The following is a 17901-nucleotide window of genomic DNA, read 5'->3' on the forward strand; positions in this document are numbered from 1 at the left end:
TTGTACTTTCCTATTCTTATTTATATGATATTATATAGCTGTACTTTTTGGGCAATTCATTTTATAATATTTTCTTACTAATTTTTATAAATAATACTTCTAAAATAATCAAGTGTTAATACATTATCCCTCATTTTATCCATTTTTTTAGGGCCCTATAAACTTTCAAAATGTCCAAATAACTTCTCAACTTGCTTAAAATATAGATAATTAGTCATTCAATTGTAAAAAAATAAATTACATGCGGAATGTGCAATACACGTAGGAAAAGTAAAACAACCAAAGTTGGAATATGAGGTTCTAATATAAAAAATGGTGAGCAACACACATTCCGCCAACAGTTTATTTCTTTACAGCTGAATTATTAATTGATTATATTTTAAACAAGTTGAGAAAGCTATTAAAATATCCGAAACAAATTGAGGAAGTCATCAGGACACTCCAGAGACAAATCAAAACTTTTTTGAACAAGTCAGGAGGCTAAAAAAAAAAAAAAGTATCAAGCCAATAATTATATGTATCATGTACATCATACGAGTCCAACAGTGGTTATTAAGATACCTAAACTTTGCTACAATGAAAATTAAAAAAATTTAGTTATGTTTTTCATCAGTTTGTATCTAAAGCATAAATTAAAAGAACATTACCTTGGCGTGAAGAACTTAAATGTCATTCATTAAGAAAACAAAAGAATTACTTTACACAAAAACTAAAATAATAAATGAAAATGAAAAAAAAAACGAAAGAATTTATAAGGAGTGGATAATTAGCCAAAAAAGTAAAACACAGATTAAAAATGCTATTTATTTATAAGATGGGACATAGATTGAAATTTTTAGTATAGAAAGATGAAAGAAGGGCAGTGCAGCAATTACGTGTCCAGTGTACAATATTGATATGAGGCCACCTCAAGGTGATTTGTAGACCTGCCTGCAACTGCAAGCAAACACGGGAACGGGGTAAGAGCCAAAAAGCACAACGCAACGAGGTTACCATTCTATAGCTCCAAAATTGCACTAAATGTCGGTCTGTCCATCATCCTCTTGCTTATATCATCAATTTGAGTGGTCAATTGCAGAGCAGAGCAGAGCTGAGTTAGAACTGTGCAGGCTGGCAGCTTACATATTTCCAAAAGTTAAGCTCTCCTAAATGCGTATTTTCTTAGCCATGGGTGGAACAACAAACTGTCATTAATCATTTTAGGTGGGTTAATAGATTAGATGGGAATGGAGGAAGAAAATTGAACGATTAATTTGAGTATGATGACGCACCAAATATTCACATCCCTCCCTAAATATGTATGCTACATGAGGGAGAGCTCATTCATCTGTTATTGAACAGTTAACTGAATCAACCTTAATCACTCTCGTGTTATAAGATCCACACAGCCCACACTTGTGATACAGCCAATGGAATGCTGCTGTCCCCTTCTTGTCACAGTCATTGCACAATATAACCTGGATTACCATAACTCACTTTTATTATTTATTCAATTCTGAGCATCAGACCAACCACTTTAAGAAAATGTCACAAATTTTACCTGACACCGATCCCGGAATTCTTCTGGAAGCTCCTCAGAAGCCAGCAGTGCATCAAGCATGCCAAAATAAACCTGAACAACAACAGAAAGCTTTTCAACAATCTAAGGATATATTCTTCATCCACACAAGCTCCAGTTTTACATTCCACTCAAAAACAAACACAAACGCACCAATGATGAATTTTTCCTATGCTGAGAGGGAAACAAGGCACAATATAGCCAAGCCTTTCTTTTTATACCTACACAACCTAAAATTTTGAATATCATTAATACATTTCTGGGTGTTCCCTGGTTCCAAGCAACTAAAGCGGGTTTCAAGAAAATCCCTTTGTCCGAGTCTCTGAAGCCTAGTGGCCTATATTTCTGAAATCAACAAGCCTGATCTATCTGGGATGGATATTCACATATACCTCAAGTTCTGCAGAATCTTTAAAATAGGTATATGTAAATCATGTGACCTCAACTCCGTAAGCATCAGGATATTAACTTTTAAAATATGTTCAACATATTAGAAAGAAGACCACACACAACTCCAAGTTTAACAATTTAACTACTGCCTGTTTTTCAAGTATTGTTCATTAATACACGTTTCGAGTATTTATCTCCAGAAAAGCAACTGAACAGATGATTGAAATACATTGAACACCAACGCACTCACACTATGACCCAAAGCTTAAAGATCCTTCCCTCTTTTGTGGGCCACAAATTCCATGATGTTTTGAAAGGGGAAAAAAAGTTGTTCTTTTTATTAAAAAAAAAAAAGACATGCTTTAGAAGTTTCATTCCCCACACACAGTGATCGAAAGATAGTGGAGAGAGAATTCCTGGGCCGAATCCATTTGCAAAGCAAGTTCGACAAATCAAGATATCTTTCTACAATGTCATTATATAGAACAAAGCATTATGGAACACTAAAATTGTCATAATTCCATAATTTACTTTTTCAATTACAAATAAAGCTTGAAAACTCAGAGAGAAATCTCGGTGAGAATGAATTTTCAAAAGAACAGATATAAATGAGACAAACAAAACCTCTTCTATAATTGCATTGTATAGCACAAAACATTATGGAATAGAAATATTGCCATATAATTCCATAATTTCCTTTATTTAGAAGTATAGCTTGAATACTTGAGGTCTATTTCAGATTGACAAAGATGCATTAGATCTTACCGACATATCTCCCAAAGATTTGCTGCAAATTGGGCAGATGTAATGACTGCAAGTATATGCCTGTGAAAGAGAAATGAATTGAAATGAGTAGGAAAAAAAAATAAAGTTCACAGTCATCAAAATAAGCAAGAATTGGAAAGGACAAAGCAAGATCCCAGCAAAGACCTGAAAGCAATTTGAATGCATGAAATGCCCACAAGGAAGAGCCTTAACACTTAAACTTGATGTGAACAAAAAGTCACAACAGATGGGGCAATTTATCTCCATTCCTTTTTCTCGGCACTTGTGATCCACTAACTTCATTGCCAGGCAGCAATTACACTTCATGCAATGAAAGAAGTCAACACCAAGCCCATTTCCAACACGGCATAAATTGCAAGAAGGGCAATGATAAACATTCCTGATATAAATTCAGAAGCAGGAAACTGATTTAGTAGGAGATCTAGTTAAATGGAAGCTATTCACATATATTAATAGATTCCTAAGTAAGAAGTACATGACTGAACCTATGTTACCTAGCAGATTAGACCTTGCATCTTTGTCATGGCTTACAAACTAAAATACAATACGAGGTAGTTTTATTTATCTCAAGTCTGTAACTCAATAGACAATCAAAAACTACTGGTACACTTTACTTTAAAATAGGATGCATCATACAAACTTGTGTGTGTTGTTTAATCATTCCATGTAATCCTGGCATACTGCACAACAAACTCCAGACAGCCATTTAAGATGCTGAATTCCAACAAAGGAAAGATGCAGGCAGGGAATGAAATTCTTGAAAAATCAAAATTGCTCAATGATTGAAATAACATATCATGTTATTCATTTCAATTCAAAGCTCGTAATCATCCAATACTCTTTTACCTAAGAATATTTCCTTTCTGACATTCTAGCAACAGTAAATCAAAAAAGAAAAAGGTCTGTACAAAAACAAAAGGAAAAAAAAAAATTCTCCACACCTCTCATCATCAAAAAATTTACAGATACTGCAGAAGTACTTTGCCATCGAGAAACCAACACAAGAGGGTGTACTGCAAACTTGTCCAACAGGCTGAATTTTCAAGCACCGCATGCACATCATTTCAGTTGTAACCTTCCTGAAATTATATATACAGTTCCAATTTATAGAGCAGTCCAGCCAAAATCAACATGCCAAGGAGTGAGAAAAATATACCTATCCATTGAGTGGTCACTGACTTTGTCATGGCAGAACCTGCATGTGAATAACTTGCCACAGCATGCAGCACGAAGTTTACAATTTCTCTTGTAATGCTCACACCCATATTCTTGTTTCTCAGAATCACGGAATGAAGGATAGCAGCCAAGTAAGTCTTCACTGGTTGAACAATCACTAGATGTTGCTTGAAGTGACTTCTGCTGAGCAGCAATCCAGCGACTAACAAAACCAAATATAAATAAGGATAAGCATAAGAATGACAGTCTACACACAGTATAAATGGACTATATACCAAATTGCCCCATGAAATGGCAGCATAAGCCAGTCATTCCACAAATCTAAAAAGAACTAAAACTCAACATGATTCATACTCGGTCGAACTCAAGCAAGTAATACCAATATATTTTTTACTGAACCCACACATGGATCAATTTGGCTAACAAATGACCAAGTGATGGACTGTGTTGGTCTTCTATTTTTTACTGTATGGACCAATTAAAACCCATGCTTCCAGTTGAAGCACTTCAATATTTAATCCCAACATAAACACACCTAGTCATTAGATTTTGAATAAGGTACGCTTTTCTTCTTGGATCAAGAGAGGAATCTTGAGAAACTTTTCTTATCTCTGCTTCAAGTTCATTTTGATTCATCCGGAAAATATCTTTCCACCCTGGCTTAAATGTGTGATCACTGGGATCCAGGCTTCCTTGGAGATCAGTGCCTAAATGACAAAAAGAATAACATTTTATATTTATTGGGCATGGTAGAAATGGTTCAGTTTCAGTAGCAGAAGTTCAGCACTTCTCGTCAATTTGCAGCAAAGTAAACAATGTCATTCAACATGTAATGAAAGGGGGAAACCATCAGCAATATCAAAAGCAGACCTAGTGGAATACAACTATCTGATGTCGTGGTTTGAGACGTATCTGTAGAAGTACCCTCCCACCATTCATTAAGCCATTCGCTGAACATGGTGTTTTTGGTTGCATTTTTCCATGTGTCCATCATTTTGTTCTGCTCCTCCTGAGTAAGAGCAGATGTTACCCATGGCAACATCGATTGAAGAACCTCTGCACCTGTAGTACCAATTATTCGACCAACAATTTTGTCTTGTTCCTCCACAGAAAAATGCATATCAAACAAAGGCCACAATTCAAGTTCTTCCCGAAAAACATGTTGATCCAGTGTTACTCTTATGGATTTGCACATGCCTTGAAGTTTTGTTGCAAGCTCATTATTCTTTCTGGAAACATCACTATGATCAGAAGCATCAGATTGCTGTCCCGGTAACCCATCAGAAAGGTGCATACTCTTCAAGCATTCTTGAAGTTGTGTAAGCTCGGAAAGCACAGACGAGATATCTTCAAAAAGTTTCTCTTCCTGCTTGTGGTCCAGAGTATAGGAGTGGCTAACATTATGAAGTGTTTCCTTAGATTCTAAAGCCGGAAACACTATATCATCCTCAGCATTACTATGAGCTCGGTACAAAGCCCATAATAGATGAAATCTACCAGTGAACTGCCTAAGCAAAGTTTCATCACAATCATTCAGTTTTCCAGATTCACCATCCAAATATTCCAAATCTTTGCGGATGGCTTTATGAAATTTAAATATGTTATCAATTGGGCGTGAAGTGCAACCATTACCATCAGCAGGAGTTACATCTGTTTCCCAATTAAAAAGACTAGAGTTAAGGGAGGGCGCTAAAGGACTAAAAGACAATGAACGCAAAGATTTTGCTGCAGCTAGATCACTGCTGTTTACTCCCAACCCAGGGACACAACAAGACTTATTATTACAAGATGATTTGGGGATATTAGCAGTCCCTTCAAAGCGACAAGCAGCATCATATTCCTGAAGTAATAAATTTCCACGTTTAATCGGCCTTTTGCTGCCATCTTCTTCAGCTGCTTGGATAGAAGAAGATACATCATTAATCGATAACATAGGATTGCAGTCACAAGACGATTTTTTTGTATCCTCCTGAGATCCTGTCATAATCCTCACAGGACAACCACCAAAGGCACCTGAAGAGAAACAGATGTTTCTAGGGCGGCCCTTACAAGCCCAACCAGAAAAAAGGGTCACCAATGCAGAATCTGAAGCAGGAGCTGCATCATATCACTTAAATTAGAGATCAATGGAGAGAAAAAACGTGAAGCAATGAAAAACATCTGATGTCTATATTTATAATAAATAACGAGAGGAAAAACTGAGAATTGATGTCAAACCTGCCATGAGCGTGTTTTGCAGAAAGGTCTTGGCTTCTTCTTCACTAAGACTTCCTACCAACCACGGTAAGACACGTTCAATTAATTTCAAGGGCATCACACATAAGCTCTGATAAAGAAGTTCACGCTGTCTCTTGGCATTAAAATGTTTTCGAGCAAGTGGGAGAACCTACAAATGCATATGACATCTGTTAGATGGCTAGTAAACACAGCAAAAAGAAAAATGGACTTCAAAGGGAAAAAGTTATGCTGAGAATATGGAAGTGGCATAAAGATATGCGAAGGAACATAGGAACAGGGGGTTTCACCCAAATGCCCTCAATAGGAAATACTGGGGTCACAGCATAACAGCAGCAACACACTCACCTGAGCTTCCTCATTTTGGAAGTGTTTCTGTATGGAGTCCATGATATAATGAGCTTGCAAGCACAGTTTTTTATGAAATTCAGTAAAAGATTCATTGGCTCCAGCACTTTGAATATTTTCTATAAGACATCTAAGCTTGTCAAACTGAATTTGTTCTTCTGCATGCTCCTGGGCAAACGATAGTTCTGCATCTACAGCAGGGAATATTACTTTGTCCTCAGCAATACTGCAGTCAAGAGAGGCAACAGAAGCCCATTTGAAAATGGTAAATAGTCATAACACTGTAAAAGAAAGAGATAAAACATAGTTATTAAAGGCGCGCCTCGGCTAAGGCTCCAGCCTTAGCGCCTCTGGAGCCCAAAGGCGGGCGCGGTCAGTCAGGGGCGCGCCTTAGTGCGCCTTGGTGCGCCTTAAGCCAGGCGCAAGGCGCGCCTCAGCTACCTTGGGGTATTTTAGGGTATTTTAAGGTTGAGGGTATTTAGGGTTTTGAGGGTATTTTAAGGTTAGGGTATTTTAGGGTTTTTTAAGTTCAGAAAATAAAAGAAAAGCATGGATAGACAAAGATCGACAGTTTTTACTCCACATATCGCAACAGTTAACTCATGCCTTAGTAGTTAACTAGAACGTAACTCATCCATTTTATGGTTTTATTGTTGTTATTTGACTATTTGTGATTATTTGTGATTATTTGTGACTAGTATTATGTATAATATTTTTTTTGTGTGCGCCTCGGGTCGCTCGGGCGCACGCCTTAAGTTGCGCCTTGCGCCAAGGCTCCACGACCCCCCTTGCGCCTTAGTGCGCCTTGCGCCTTTAATAACTATGGATAAAATCATAACTTAACGAGAGACTTTCAAAACAGTTATAAGGTAGAACTGAAGCCCACATAGGCGAACAGAAAGGAAAAGGTATCCACCTATGTTCAACTGCCTTTAAATTCTAATATCTAATCTTTTCCACATTCTGCGAAGTAGAATTTTCTGAAGGCCTAATGACGTAAAAATGACTAAATGTTTGTTTTTTTCGTTTGTTTTCAACTATATGCTCTTCTTTTAGTTTTTATCTGGCTCTAAACACACAAGTTTCTATCTAGTACAGGAGTATTATAAATGTTATCTAGTTACCTCAACTGGTGAATACTATAAATTCGTTTTCCTTGTTTCTATCTAGATAGGCATAAAAAAATTCTTAATTTTTTTATTTTACAAAACATACCTATTTTTGAATAACTAATCAATAAAAAAAATATAATTTATTTTTGGAAATAAGTAAATATTTTAAAATTGCTTATAAGCTGACATTTTAGAACTGTGAATAGTTTAAAACTGTGAATAGATGTTATAATTAAGCATAAAAATGAAAGAATGGGACATAGAAAGTTCAGGATTTTATGTTATTAACCTTCTTTGGATATAAGACAATTGTGACTTTAAAAAAAAAAGTGCAGTAGGAGGCAAAAACTCAAGTACCAGGCCATAGTATAAAGGACTAATCTCCGGCAAAGCACATTCAATCAACTGCTATTGAAGCGAATAACTTGCTACATTTGGCACTGATAAGTTCAATGAAGCGAAAATGAAGAATGGGAGAAGCACAGAAAATACACCTGTGAAATATACAAACTTCAGCAATGAATTGCAACCTCTTGTTGAATGCAGACAGATCAGAAAAATCTCCAGAAAGCTGTATCTTCCTTGCTGCATCAGCTATATCAGTCAACTCTCTTCTAATTGCAGCATGCCAAAACAGAATTCCATCTATGGGATGTAACACATCTGAATTAGGAAGATCACATTGTAATTCCATATATTTTCTTTTGCCAACTCTAGAAGATTCACATGCACAATGCGTCTTCTCGCTTTGACAAACTATGGCTTGTGGACCAGATTCTTGAGAATCAACTTCACAACTCATACTCATACACCTATTAGACAATTTCGGACCTTCCATCCAGGCAAAAATTACCTTCATTAGAAGAACTTAGAGTCAGCCTCAATTCTTTACTTTTCAGTTTTTCTTATATAAACTCTAGTAGCCATACCAACCCTCACCTGACGAATAAGTTTCTCTTTTGGGATTATCTTGCACAAAAACATGTGCATATCTTGATATTCATCAGATGATATTGAAGAAGCAAGCCAAGGAAGAAACTCTGCCATCATATTAACAGGAATGCTGCAAAGGAACTGCCACACCAACGACGCCTGCTCTTCAAACGAAAACTTCTCAATAAGCAACGGGCACACCTGCATCATTCAAACATAGGTTGTTCAGTTTCAAATTTGTTTTCAGTCAGCTTCGCAGACCTTATCCAAATTATTTGCAAACTGTGGTAGTCAATTAGGTGTGGAGACTGCAATAACATGGACTGTTGGCAACTAAGAAGAGAATTGTTGTCTTTCAACGTCAACCTGATATATGTCTTAGTTTTTCAATTACAAAAATATGAAAAACATGGTATTGTTCATGCAGCAATCTTCCTTGCGCACTGCGAGAAGGGGTAAAATCCATCCTTTGAAACCTTAATTGTTTTATTTGTAGTAACTTTCAAGTAACTCCAAGGTTGAATTTTCTTTTTAAAAATATGTGGTTGCAAATTACAAATAGCTGTGTTTATCGTGTTGAGAGTTTAATATCAAATAGATTTGTGTTACCAGTTTGTGCCGTGTTAATTAAACAAGCAAATGCATGTTACGTATCAAAGGAGGAATAAGGCAAGAAAGTGAAGAATAATTCTGTTATAAGTTGTTAGTATGCCAGTTGGCAAAGTCAATAGTTGACCATAGCTTTTAGCTACTATATAAGGTCCATTTTCTGTAATTGCAAGTATTCAAGTATTCAATATAATTCTGTTTTCTCTCTCACTTCTACTCTCCCTATTCTCTCTCTTTTCTTCTAAATTCTGTTCTACAAACCCTAGGTTGTAACATTGGTATCAGAGATTCGATTCTCCGGCCAACCGGAGAATGGCAGCACAACAACAGAACCGAGAAGCCATGGATCAGTTGGAATCACAGATCAAGGATTTGACGGCGAAATTCTTTGAGCGATCGGAGAATACAGCTGAGAAATTGGAGAAAATGCAAGTTCAGATCCAGGAAATGCAATTGGCTCAGCAGGCGCGAACTGAGATGCTTATGAGAGATCAGCATCAAATTCGCCAAGATCAGATTGGAGGAATTGTTTCAGAATTCTTTGGCGACACTCGCCAAAATCGTTCAACCGGATCCTGAGCCTAATCCTTCTCCGTTGCCAACAATCGCGTCGAGTTCAAATCCTGGAAAAGGAATTTTAGGCAGTTCTCCTGCCAATTTTCAAACATCTGAATTCACCGTTTCTAAACCACCATACTTCAATCGGATGTTGCCGAAATGTGAGCTGCCGTCCTTTGACGGATCGGAAGTGGAAAATTGGATCAGAAAATGCGAAAAATACTTCCAGATTTTCGAAGTACAGGATGATCGGAAAGTTGATCTCGCCGGTTTGTTTTTACAAGGCAAGGCCGAGAAGTGGTACAAAAACTGGAGTCCGTCACATACCGGTGTTACTTGGCTGGAATTTGTGGAGGAAATTGTTCGGCGCTTTCCTGATACTACGATTCAAGATGTAGTGGAGCAATTGCTACATCTCCGGCAGAATTCTACCGTCGATGCGTTCCAAGATAAATATGAGGACGTAAAACTCCGATTGGAAAAGCTTTATCCAACCATTACTGAAGCTTTCTATACGAACGGATTTATCGCCGGACTTAAGCCGGAATTACGCTCAGCGGTAAGATCCTTTCAACCAGTAGATTTTTATTCTGCAATTAAGCAAGCTAAATTCCAGGAAACTCAGTTTAATGCTATGATAGAAGTGCTCAAACCTAAACCTACATTCAGATCTCCCATCAGTACTCAAAAATCCACAAATCTTACTCCTTATAACTCTAAACCACATGAATCACATCCACAAGCCACTAATGACTCACAAACAGCCAAACGCACCCCAGGACTATGCTGGAAATGTAATGAGAAATATTTTCGTGGTCATGTATGTAGCACTAAGAAGTTAAACATGATTAATGTTGAAGTTAGTGTAGAAGATGAACTGTTAGAGTCTGAACAAGTTGTGGAGGAAGAAATTCAGGAGGAAGTAGAGCAGGAACAGAATGAGCAAATTTCAGTTTCTATTCATGCTCTAGAAGGAGGTGTTGCTAGTGGTACTATTAAGTTGAAAGGAATAATGCAGAAGAGGCATCTTAATTGATAGTGGTAGTACTCATAGTTTTGTTGATAAAAAATTTGCACTCTCTGTTAAGTTTCCTTTGATCAAGGTGAAGCCTGAAACAGTCACAGTGGCTGATGGAAGACAGTTATTGGTGGAATCTAAGTGCAATGATTGTGTTTGGTCTATGAATCAAACTAAATTTTCCTTTAATTTCAGAGTCTTAGAGTTGGGAGACTATGACTTGCTTTTAGGAACTGATTGGATGAGAAAGCATACTCCAGTCACTTTTGATTTTGACAAGAATATGCTTATAGTGCATAAGGCAGGGAAGGTAGTGGAGCTCAAAGGCATGCTTGATAAGGAAGTTAAATTGAAGCAAATTACCCTTAAATCCATGGGTAAGTTGATCTCTAAAGGCTGGAAAGGGGTTTCTTCTACCTTATTTTTAATATCTGTTCAAGAGCCCGCTCCTGAACCTCCAACCCATGTTCTTTCACACTTACCACCAGCCCCAGCCCCTTATCTTCCTTTACTTACCAAATACCAGCATCTATTTGTTCCTCCTAGTTCTTTACCACCCCATAGAGGTCATGATCATGCCATACCTCTTAAAACAGAAGAACCAGTGAATGTGAGGCCTTATAGATATTCATTTCATCGGAAGAATGAAATAGAGAAGATGGTGGCTGAGATGTTAGAAAGTGGAATTATTCAGCCTAGTATTAGTCCATATGCTTCTCATGTGTTGTTGGTTAAGAAGAAGGAAGGTACTTGGCGTTTTTGTGTTGATTTCAGGGAATTGAACAAGGTTACTGTGAAGGACAAATTTCCTATTCCTGTTATTCAGGAACTGATTGATGAATTAAGAGGAGCAAAAGTGTTTACTAAATTGGATCTGAGGTCTGGATATCATCAAATCCGGATGCTACCAAAGACTGCATTCAAGACTCATTCTGGCCACTATGAGTTTCTAGTAATGCCATTTGGGTTAACCAATGCCCCAGCTACATTTCAATCTTTGATGAATACAGCCCTATCTCAGGAAGTTTGTGTTAGTATTTTTTGATGACATTTTGATCTATAGTGCTTCTGAGGAGACACATTTGCAGAATTTAGATTCAATCTTTCAACTCCTATCTGCCAATCAGTTGTATGCTAAAGGATCTAAATGTGAAATTGTTGTTCCAGCTGTCACTTATTTAGGTCATGTTATATCAGCTGAGGGGGTTACTACTGATCCTAGTAAGATTTCAGCCATGCTGAATTGGCCAGTCCCTTCTACTTTGAAAGGATTGAGAGGGTTCCTTGGTTTAACTGGATATTACAGGAGATTCATTCAGAATTATGGAGTTCTTAGTAGACCTTTGAATGAGTTATTAAAGAAGGATAAGTTTTGCTGGAATGCAGAAGCTAATCAGGCATTTTTGCAGCTTAAACAGGCTATGACTCAAGCTCCAGTCTTAGTTATGCCTGATTTCACCAAATCATTTGTGTTGGAGTGCGATGCTAGTGGTTATGGTATTGGTGCAGTGCAGGAAAACCTATTTGTTTTTTGTCTAAGACCCTTAGTCCCAGGAATCAGACATTATCAGCCTATGAGAGAGAGCTCTTGGCTATTTTACATGCTTGCATTGTGTGGAGGCATTATTTGGAAGGAACATCCTTCATAATAAAGACTGATCATGAAAGTATAAAGCATCTGTTAGAACAGAAGCTCCATACTTATTTGCAACACAAAGGCATATCTAAGTTGTTGGGCTTAGAATATACCATTCAGTATAAGAAGGGTGTAGACAATAGAGTTGCTGATGCTCTTTCTAGACAAATGGAGGACTCCATGTCCCTCAGAGCTATTTCAGTTGTTATTCCTACTTGGTTGGAGGAAGTAACTCATTCCTATGCTGGTGATGCAGTGGCAACAGCCCTTATTCAGCAACTCTCTATACAGCCATCTACTGACTCTAAGTTTACTCTGCAACAAGGTATTCTAAGGGTTAAACACAGGATTTATATTGGCTCCAGTACTGATCTTAGGTACAGACTTGTTGCTATGTGTCACAGCTCAGCTATTGGTGGTCATTCTGGAGTTAAATGTACTTTCACTAGGCTTCAGCAGCATTTTTACTGGCCTAAGATGAAGGTGGATGTTACTCTGTTTGTGGCTGCCTGTGATACTTGTTTAAGGTGTAAGCCTGACCACTCAGCCTATCCTGGTCTTTTGCAACCCCTTACTATTCCTCAGGGTGCTTGGCAAGACATTTCCATGGATTTTGTGGAAAAATTACCTAAATCTGGGGGTATGATACTATTCTGGTGGTTGTGGATCGTTTTACTAAGTCTGGTCATTTTATTCCTCTCCTTCATCCTTTCAATGCTTCTATTGTTGCTAAGGCATTTCTGGATCAGGTCTCCAAGTTACATGGCTTACCTAAGTCAATTGTTTCTGACAGAGATAAGGTGTTTACTGGTGGTTTTTGGAAGGAGTTAATGAAGTTGCTGGGTATTCAGCTTAGGTTCAGTAGTGCCTATCATCCTCAGAGTGATGGCCAGAATGAGCGTTTGAATCAATGCTTGGAGCATTATTTGCGCAGTATGTGTTTTGTTTCTCCTAAGAAGTGGTATAGCTGGCTTAGTCTTGCTGAATACTGGTATAATTCCAGTTATCATTCTGCCATTAAGATGAGTCCTTATCAGGCTCTGTATGGAGTGGTGCCTCAATTACCAGTGGTTCCTAATACTAATTCCCATGTGGCTGCTGTTGAAGAATTCCTTCAAGCTCGGGAGCACATGAGTACTTTTTTAAAGGAATGTCTCACTTCTTCTCAGAACCGCATGAAGCAAGTTGCTGACAAAAAGCGCACTGATAGGGAGTTTCAGGTTGGTGATATGGTATTTCTTAAACTACAGCCTTATCGCCAGACTACCATTGGTACTCGCATTTGTTTAAAGCTCTCTGCTAAGTATTATGGTCCTTTCCTCATCCTGGAGCGTATTGGTTCAGTGGCTTATAAGCTTCAACTCCCTCCTAACAGCAAAATTCATCCAGTCTTTCATATTTCACTTCTTAAGAAGCGTTTGGATCCATCTATTCCTACTTTTACCACTCTTCCACCGATTACAGATGCTGAGTGGAATATCCTTCCTGCTAAGGTTCTCAATACTCGCATTGTTGAGAAGGGTTCTGTTTCAGATCCTCAGTTATTGATTTTGTGGTCTGGGTTTTCTGCAGTGGATGCTACCTGGGAGGATGAATCTACCATTCGTTCTCAATTTCCTGAGTTTTTCCATTCTTGGGGACAAGAATGCATTAAAGGGGGTATTGTTACGTATCAAAGGAGGAATAAGGCAAGAAAGTGAAGAATAATTACGTTATAAGTTGTTAGTATGCCAGTTGGCAAAGTCAATAGTTGGCCATAGCTTTTAGCTACTATATAAGGTCCATTTTCTTTAATTGCAAGTATTCAAGTATTCAATATAATTCTGTTTTCTCTCTCACTTCTACTCTCCCTATTCTCTCTCTTTTCTTCTAAATTCTGTTCTACAAACCCTAGGTTGTAACAATGCATTGCTTTCAAAATAAGAATTTTTGTTCGAACAATAAATAATCTCATCACTGTCAATCTAACCAGCTACATTCTGGCTTTCGACAATCAAAAACAAAATGAACTGACCTCATATACAAACTCTAGAAAACCTTTGAAATACAATTACTAGAACGCAAGCATAGACAATAGGAGACGTACAAAGACCACCAAAACACCTTCAATAATGGGTTTGTCATGATTCCCATATCAACCAAAAACACAAACTACAGAATGCTAGTCTTCTGTGGAGGTTTAAGTAAATAATTCATGGTAATAACAAGGATTGTAACATGTCAAAACCAGAAACAAAATGGGGAGTTACAAATACTAGAATAATCTGCCATAAACCTGACTAGTTGATATACCAAAGCAAATAGTCTAGAACACAATATTACCTCATGCTAGGTACTTAACTTGAATATTCAGCTCAACCTAACCAATATGCGAAGCTAATAAAAGAAACAATTCAAAACTGTTACCTGTTGCTCTTCCTTGAACATATGCTGGGTAATTGACGTTTGGAGAACTCCAGTACGAGAAGCTAACTCTCTGCGATAGCTTTCTTCGTTTTCTTTTTGGGAATTCAAAAGCTCAAGTAGTTGATCAAAAAGCACACTTTCTCCCTCATGTTCAAGTGAGTATGTCCGTGCCACATTTTTCACACGTATATCAAGAGCTGGAAAGATAACCTACACTTACAAAATAATATACAATATATTATTAAAATCTTGCATTCAAAATTACAGCCTGCAAACAAATTACCAGCACCATGTTTGCACATGACAGAAAGATTTCAGACATCAGTTGCTGACACGACCTTCTCTTAAAGAAGGTGATAATGACCTTACAAATAAGTGAAAACGTAAAAGGTTGGTTTTTTGCACACTGCCAACAAATTATTATTAGATTCAGGCATTTACACATAAAATCTAAATATAAATCTCCTAATCAAGCATTTCATTCATGGAACCAGGCTCATCCCACCATGTGTTTTTAATTCCACAAACTATTGAGGGTTGCTAGGACTCGAAACCTCGACCGTTTGGTCCAAGAGGCTCTGATACCATGTCATGGAACCAAATGAACTAGAAGCTCAAGCTGATAGTTAAGGCCCAATCATAGATCTTAAATTAATTTCTGACAATGATTAAGAGTACAAGTAGCAAGACCAACATTGAAACCCATATTAATAATTTTATTTCCAACTGGACAAAATTAAGCCAAAATATCTTACAGAAAAGTTCACAAAACCATTGATATTTCAAAAGTCGGATAAAAAGCATCTCATAATTGAACAGACTTCATGAAATGTAAAATTACAAAAACAATAGCATATGATTGCTACATTCCCACTTCCCATAAGAGAGATCCACTAAAAGTTTAATTAATGTAGTTCAATTGATTCCTAAACAAAGACATGCTTGCACTACAACTGAGGACCTGACCTTCTATTAAAAAAAAAAAACTTGGATTCTGCTGTACTTGCAATTCATTAGAAAAAAAGAAAAACAAAAAGAGAAATTTCAACCAACATATATTAAGAAAGGATTGGTGGTTCCAAATCCTACAAGATGGATACACAAAAAGTAGACCTATATCACCAAACGGATATGCTAATTTCTGACGAAAAGACCACATCTGGAAGTCTTCCTAGTAGTACAAAAATGTAGACCGGCAATGAATCCAAGGCATCTGAACCCAATGCTTAGTATCCTTCAAAACTTACTGCATGGAATCTATATCCTAAGAAAATAAATCTTTTCAAGGATCTAATGGACCTGTACAACATGTGATATTACTAGGCTGTGAATTCAAGTGCCAACAAAGATTCTACTATATTTAGGATTGGCAATAGCACCCCCTAATTGGATTGAAGGAAACAATTTCTGCTCAGCTTCTACCAGTCGTGGTTTTGGCAGTACATTACTGCAGGCAGCAATCAGAACACATGAAGCCTATGCTTTCACGGTGTACTATCCCTTTCTTCCTTCTGAGCCGACTAAAAATCAACCATTGCCGCAGACACACACCAAATGCAATTAATATCCAATCCTTCCCATCACATTGCAGATCTTATTTAACAAAATGAATTATGATTATGCAAGTAAAATAAACAATCAGTCCAAGCATTTTATCAAATAAGATTCCAGAAACAGATAGCAGCGCAAATTCAATTGGGTATATCCACATATGACTCATAAATCTCTAGCCATCCAATTGCAATATAATGCACTGAGTTTGAGATTGATAACCCAATCTGCACAGCGTTAAATATAATTCATAATCAAGGAAATCAAAATTCTAACAACAAGAAGAAAACCTAACATACCACATCTTCAGCAATACAGTGATGCTTATATATCGCGCGAAAGAAGTGACACCTCTTAACCAACGGCTTGATATCACCACCGCTGGTTGCAAAAGACATGGCGGCGCGGTGAAGGGCATCGAGCTCGGACCTAATAGCTTTATGGAATAAAAGAAATATAAGGATTGGAGATTTAAGAGCGGAATTCTTGACACAAGTTTTGGAAGGTGTAGAAGGATCTATTGGATTGAGTGGCCCAGACATTACAGCCACACCTCCAGCTCCTCCGTCAACGGCCGAAAATGGTGTCGCCATTCCAGAGAGTCCAAGAGAAGAACCTCAAAAGTTAATGGAAATATCCTTGAAAAAAAGAACCCCTAGGTTCCGACTTCTCTACATCTTCATATCAATTGGGGCGTGTAATTAGATTGTAGTGAGAAAATAGCAGTTTTTGTCGCTGTTAACACTTTGTCTCTCTCGGAGAAGAAGAAGAAGAAAGATATAGAGAGTGAAAGAGGAGGCCAATTAGTCGTCTTGCTATTTCCGTTCCCTCCGTTTCTTTTTTACCCTTTCTTTTTATTTTCCAGCATAACTACTTTATAACAAAAATGGATCACGTAATTCCTATGAATCACAAAGCTACGTACTACTCCCCTTCCGGCGCAGCTTGCTTTTCAAATAAATTATATTTAAATATAATTTCACCTAAAATTTAATGAATTTTTTTTATTTTTTTAGAAATCAATGCCTAGTTGTCTACTCAGCCTTGCCTTGTGATTTGCTTTTTTTCATAATTAATAAACGGTTTTGATATATGCAGCCTCGGGACTGCATATAAGCATTAAATGGTTAAGAATATATTTTTTTTTTTTTTTGTGTATTTTTAATATCCATATTTATTATGTATTGAACTTTTTTTAGTAGGGAAAAGTTTAGGTAAGGGTAGGTTTATCCACTTTTAAGGTCAGGGCAAACCACAGACCTCGATGAGAGTGTACAGTGGAATTTACAGGTTAAATACATAAAAACTCATTTATTGTAATAATATATTCTTTTATATTTTTAATATCTACCTTTATTATACGTTGAATTTCTATCATTTTTGGAAAAGTCCATATTTACCCGTAACTATAAATTTAAACAGATTGTTTCACTGTTATTTAACTCGTTATTTAATTGTAACATAAGACATTGCAAACATCCTAAAATATTTATTCTGTTACTAACACAATTACAAATAACCTGTCAAAATTATAATATTTAAATTTCTAGGATAAAAGTTAGTCAGAAAAAACTTCATACAACCC

The 17901-nt window shown here is 37.0% G+C and overlaps 1 protein-coding gene across 1 annotated transcript; it reads right to left on the reverse strand.

The window, feature by feature from the left end:
* Window positions 1–786: 786 nt before the first annotated feature.
* On the reverse strand, window positions 787–17182 carry LOC136235305 (zinc finger protein BRUTUS-like). The gene is made up of 15 exons (XM_066024908.1): window positions 16616–17182; window positions 14766–14975; window positions 8545–8739; window positions 8100–8458; window positions 6494–6719; window positions 6128–6296; window positions 4781–6007; window positions 4446–4617; window positions 3891–4112; window positions 3676–3813; window positions 2879–3113; window positions 2714–2773; window positions 1541–1612; window positions 1272–1457; window positions 787–1184 (listed from the first exon to the last, which is right to left on the reverse strand). The coding sequence occupies exons 1-14, from the start codon at window positions 16907–16909 to the stop codon at window positions 1320–1322; spliced, it is 3717 nt and encodes a 1238-aa protein (XP_065880980.1). The 5' UTR covers window positions 16910–17182; the 3' UTR covers window positions 787–1184; window positions 1272–1319.
* Window positions 17183–17901: the final 719 nt, after the last annotated feature.

Source organism: Euphorbia lathyris, chromosome 1, assembly GCF_963576675.1.
Source record: "Euphorbia lathyris chromosome 1, ddEupLath1.1, whole genome shotgun sequence".
Lineage (NCBI taxonomy): Eukaryota > Viridiplantae > Streptophyta > Magnoliopsida > Malpighiales > Euphorbiaceae > Euphorbia > Euphorbia lathyris.

Coding starts and splice junctions, on each gene's coding strand:
- LOC136235305 (XM_066024908.1), bottom strand. CDS start 16,909: ATGGCGACACCATTTTCGGCCGTTGACGGAGGAGCTGGAGGTGTGGCT. Junction 4,113..4,445: donor ATTCAAAATCTAATGACTAG/GTGTGTTTATGT, acceptor TGGTTTTGTTAG/TCGCTGGATTGCTGCTCAGC. Junction 3,814..3,890: donor AGTGACCACTCAATGGATAG/GTATATTTTTCT, acceptor ATATAATTTCAG/GAAGGTTACAACTGAAATGA.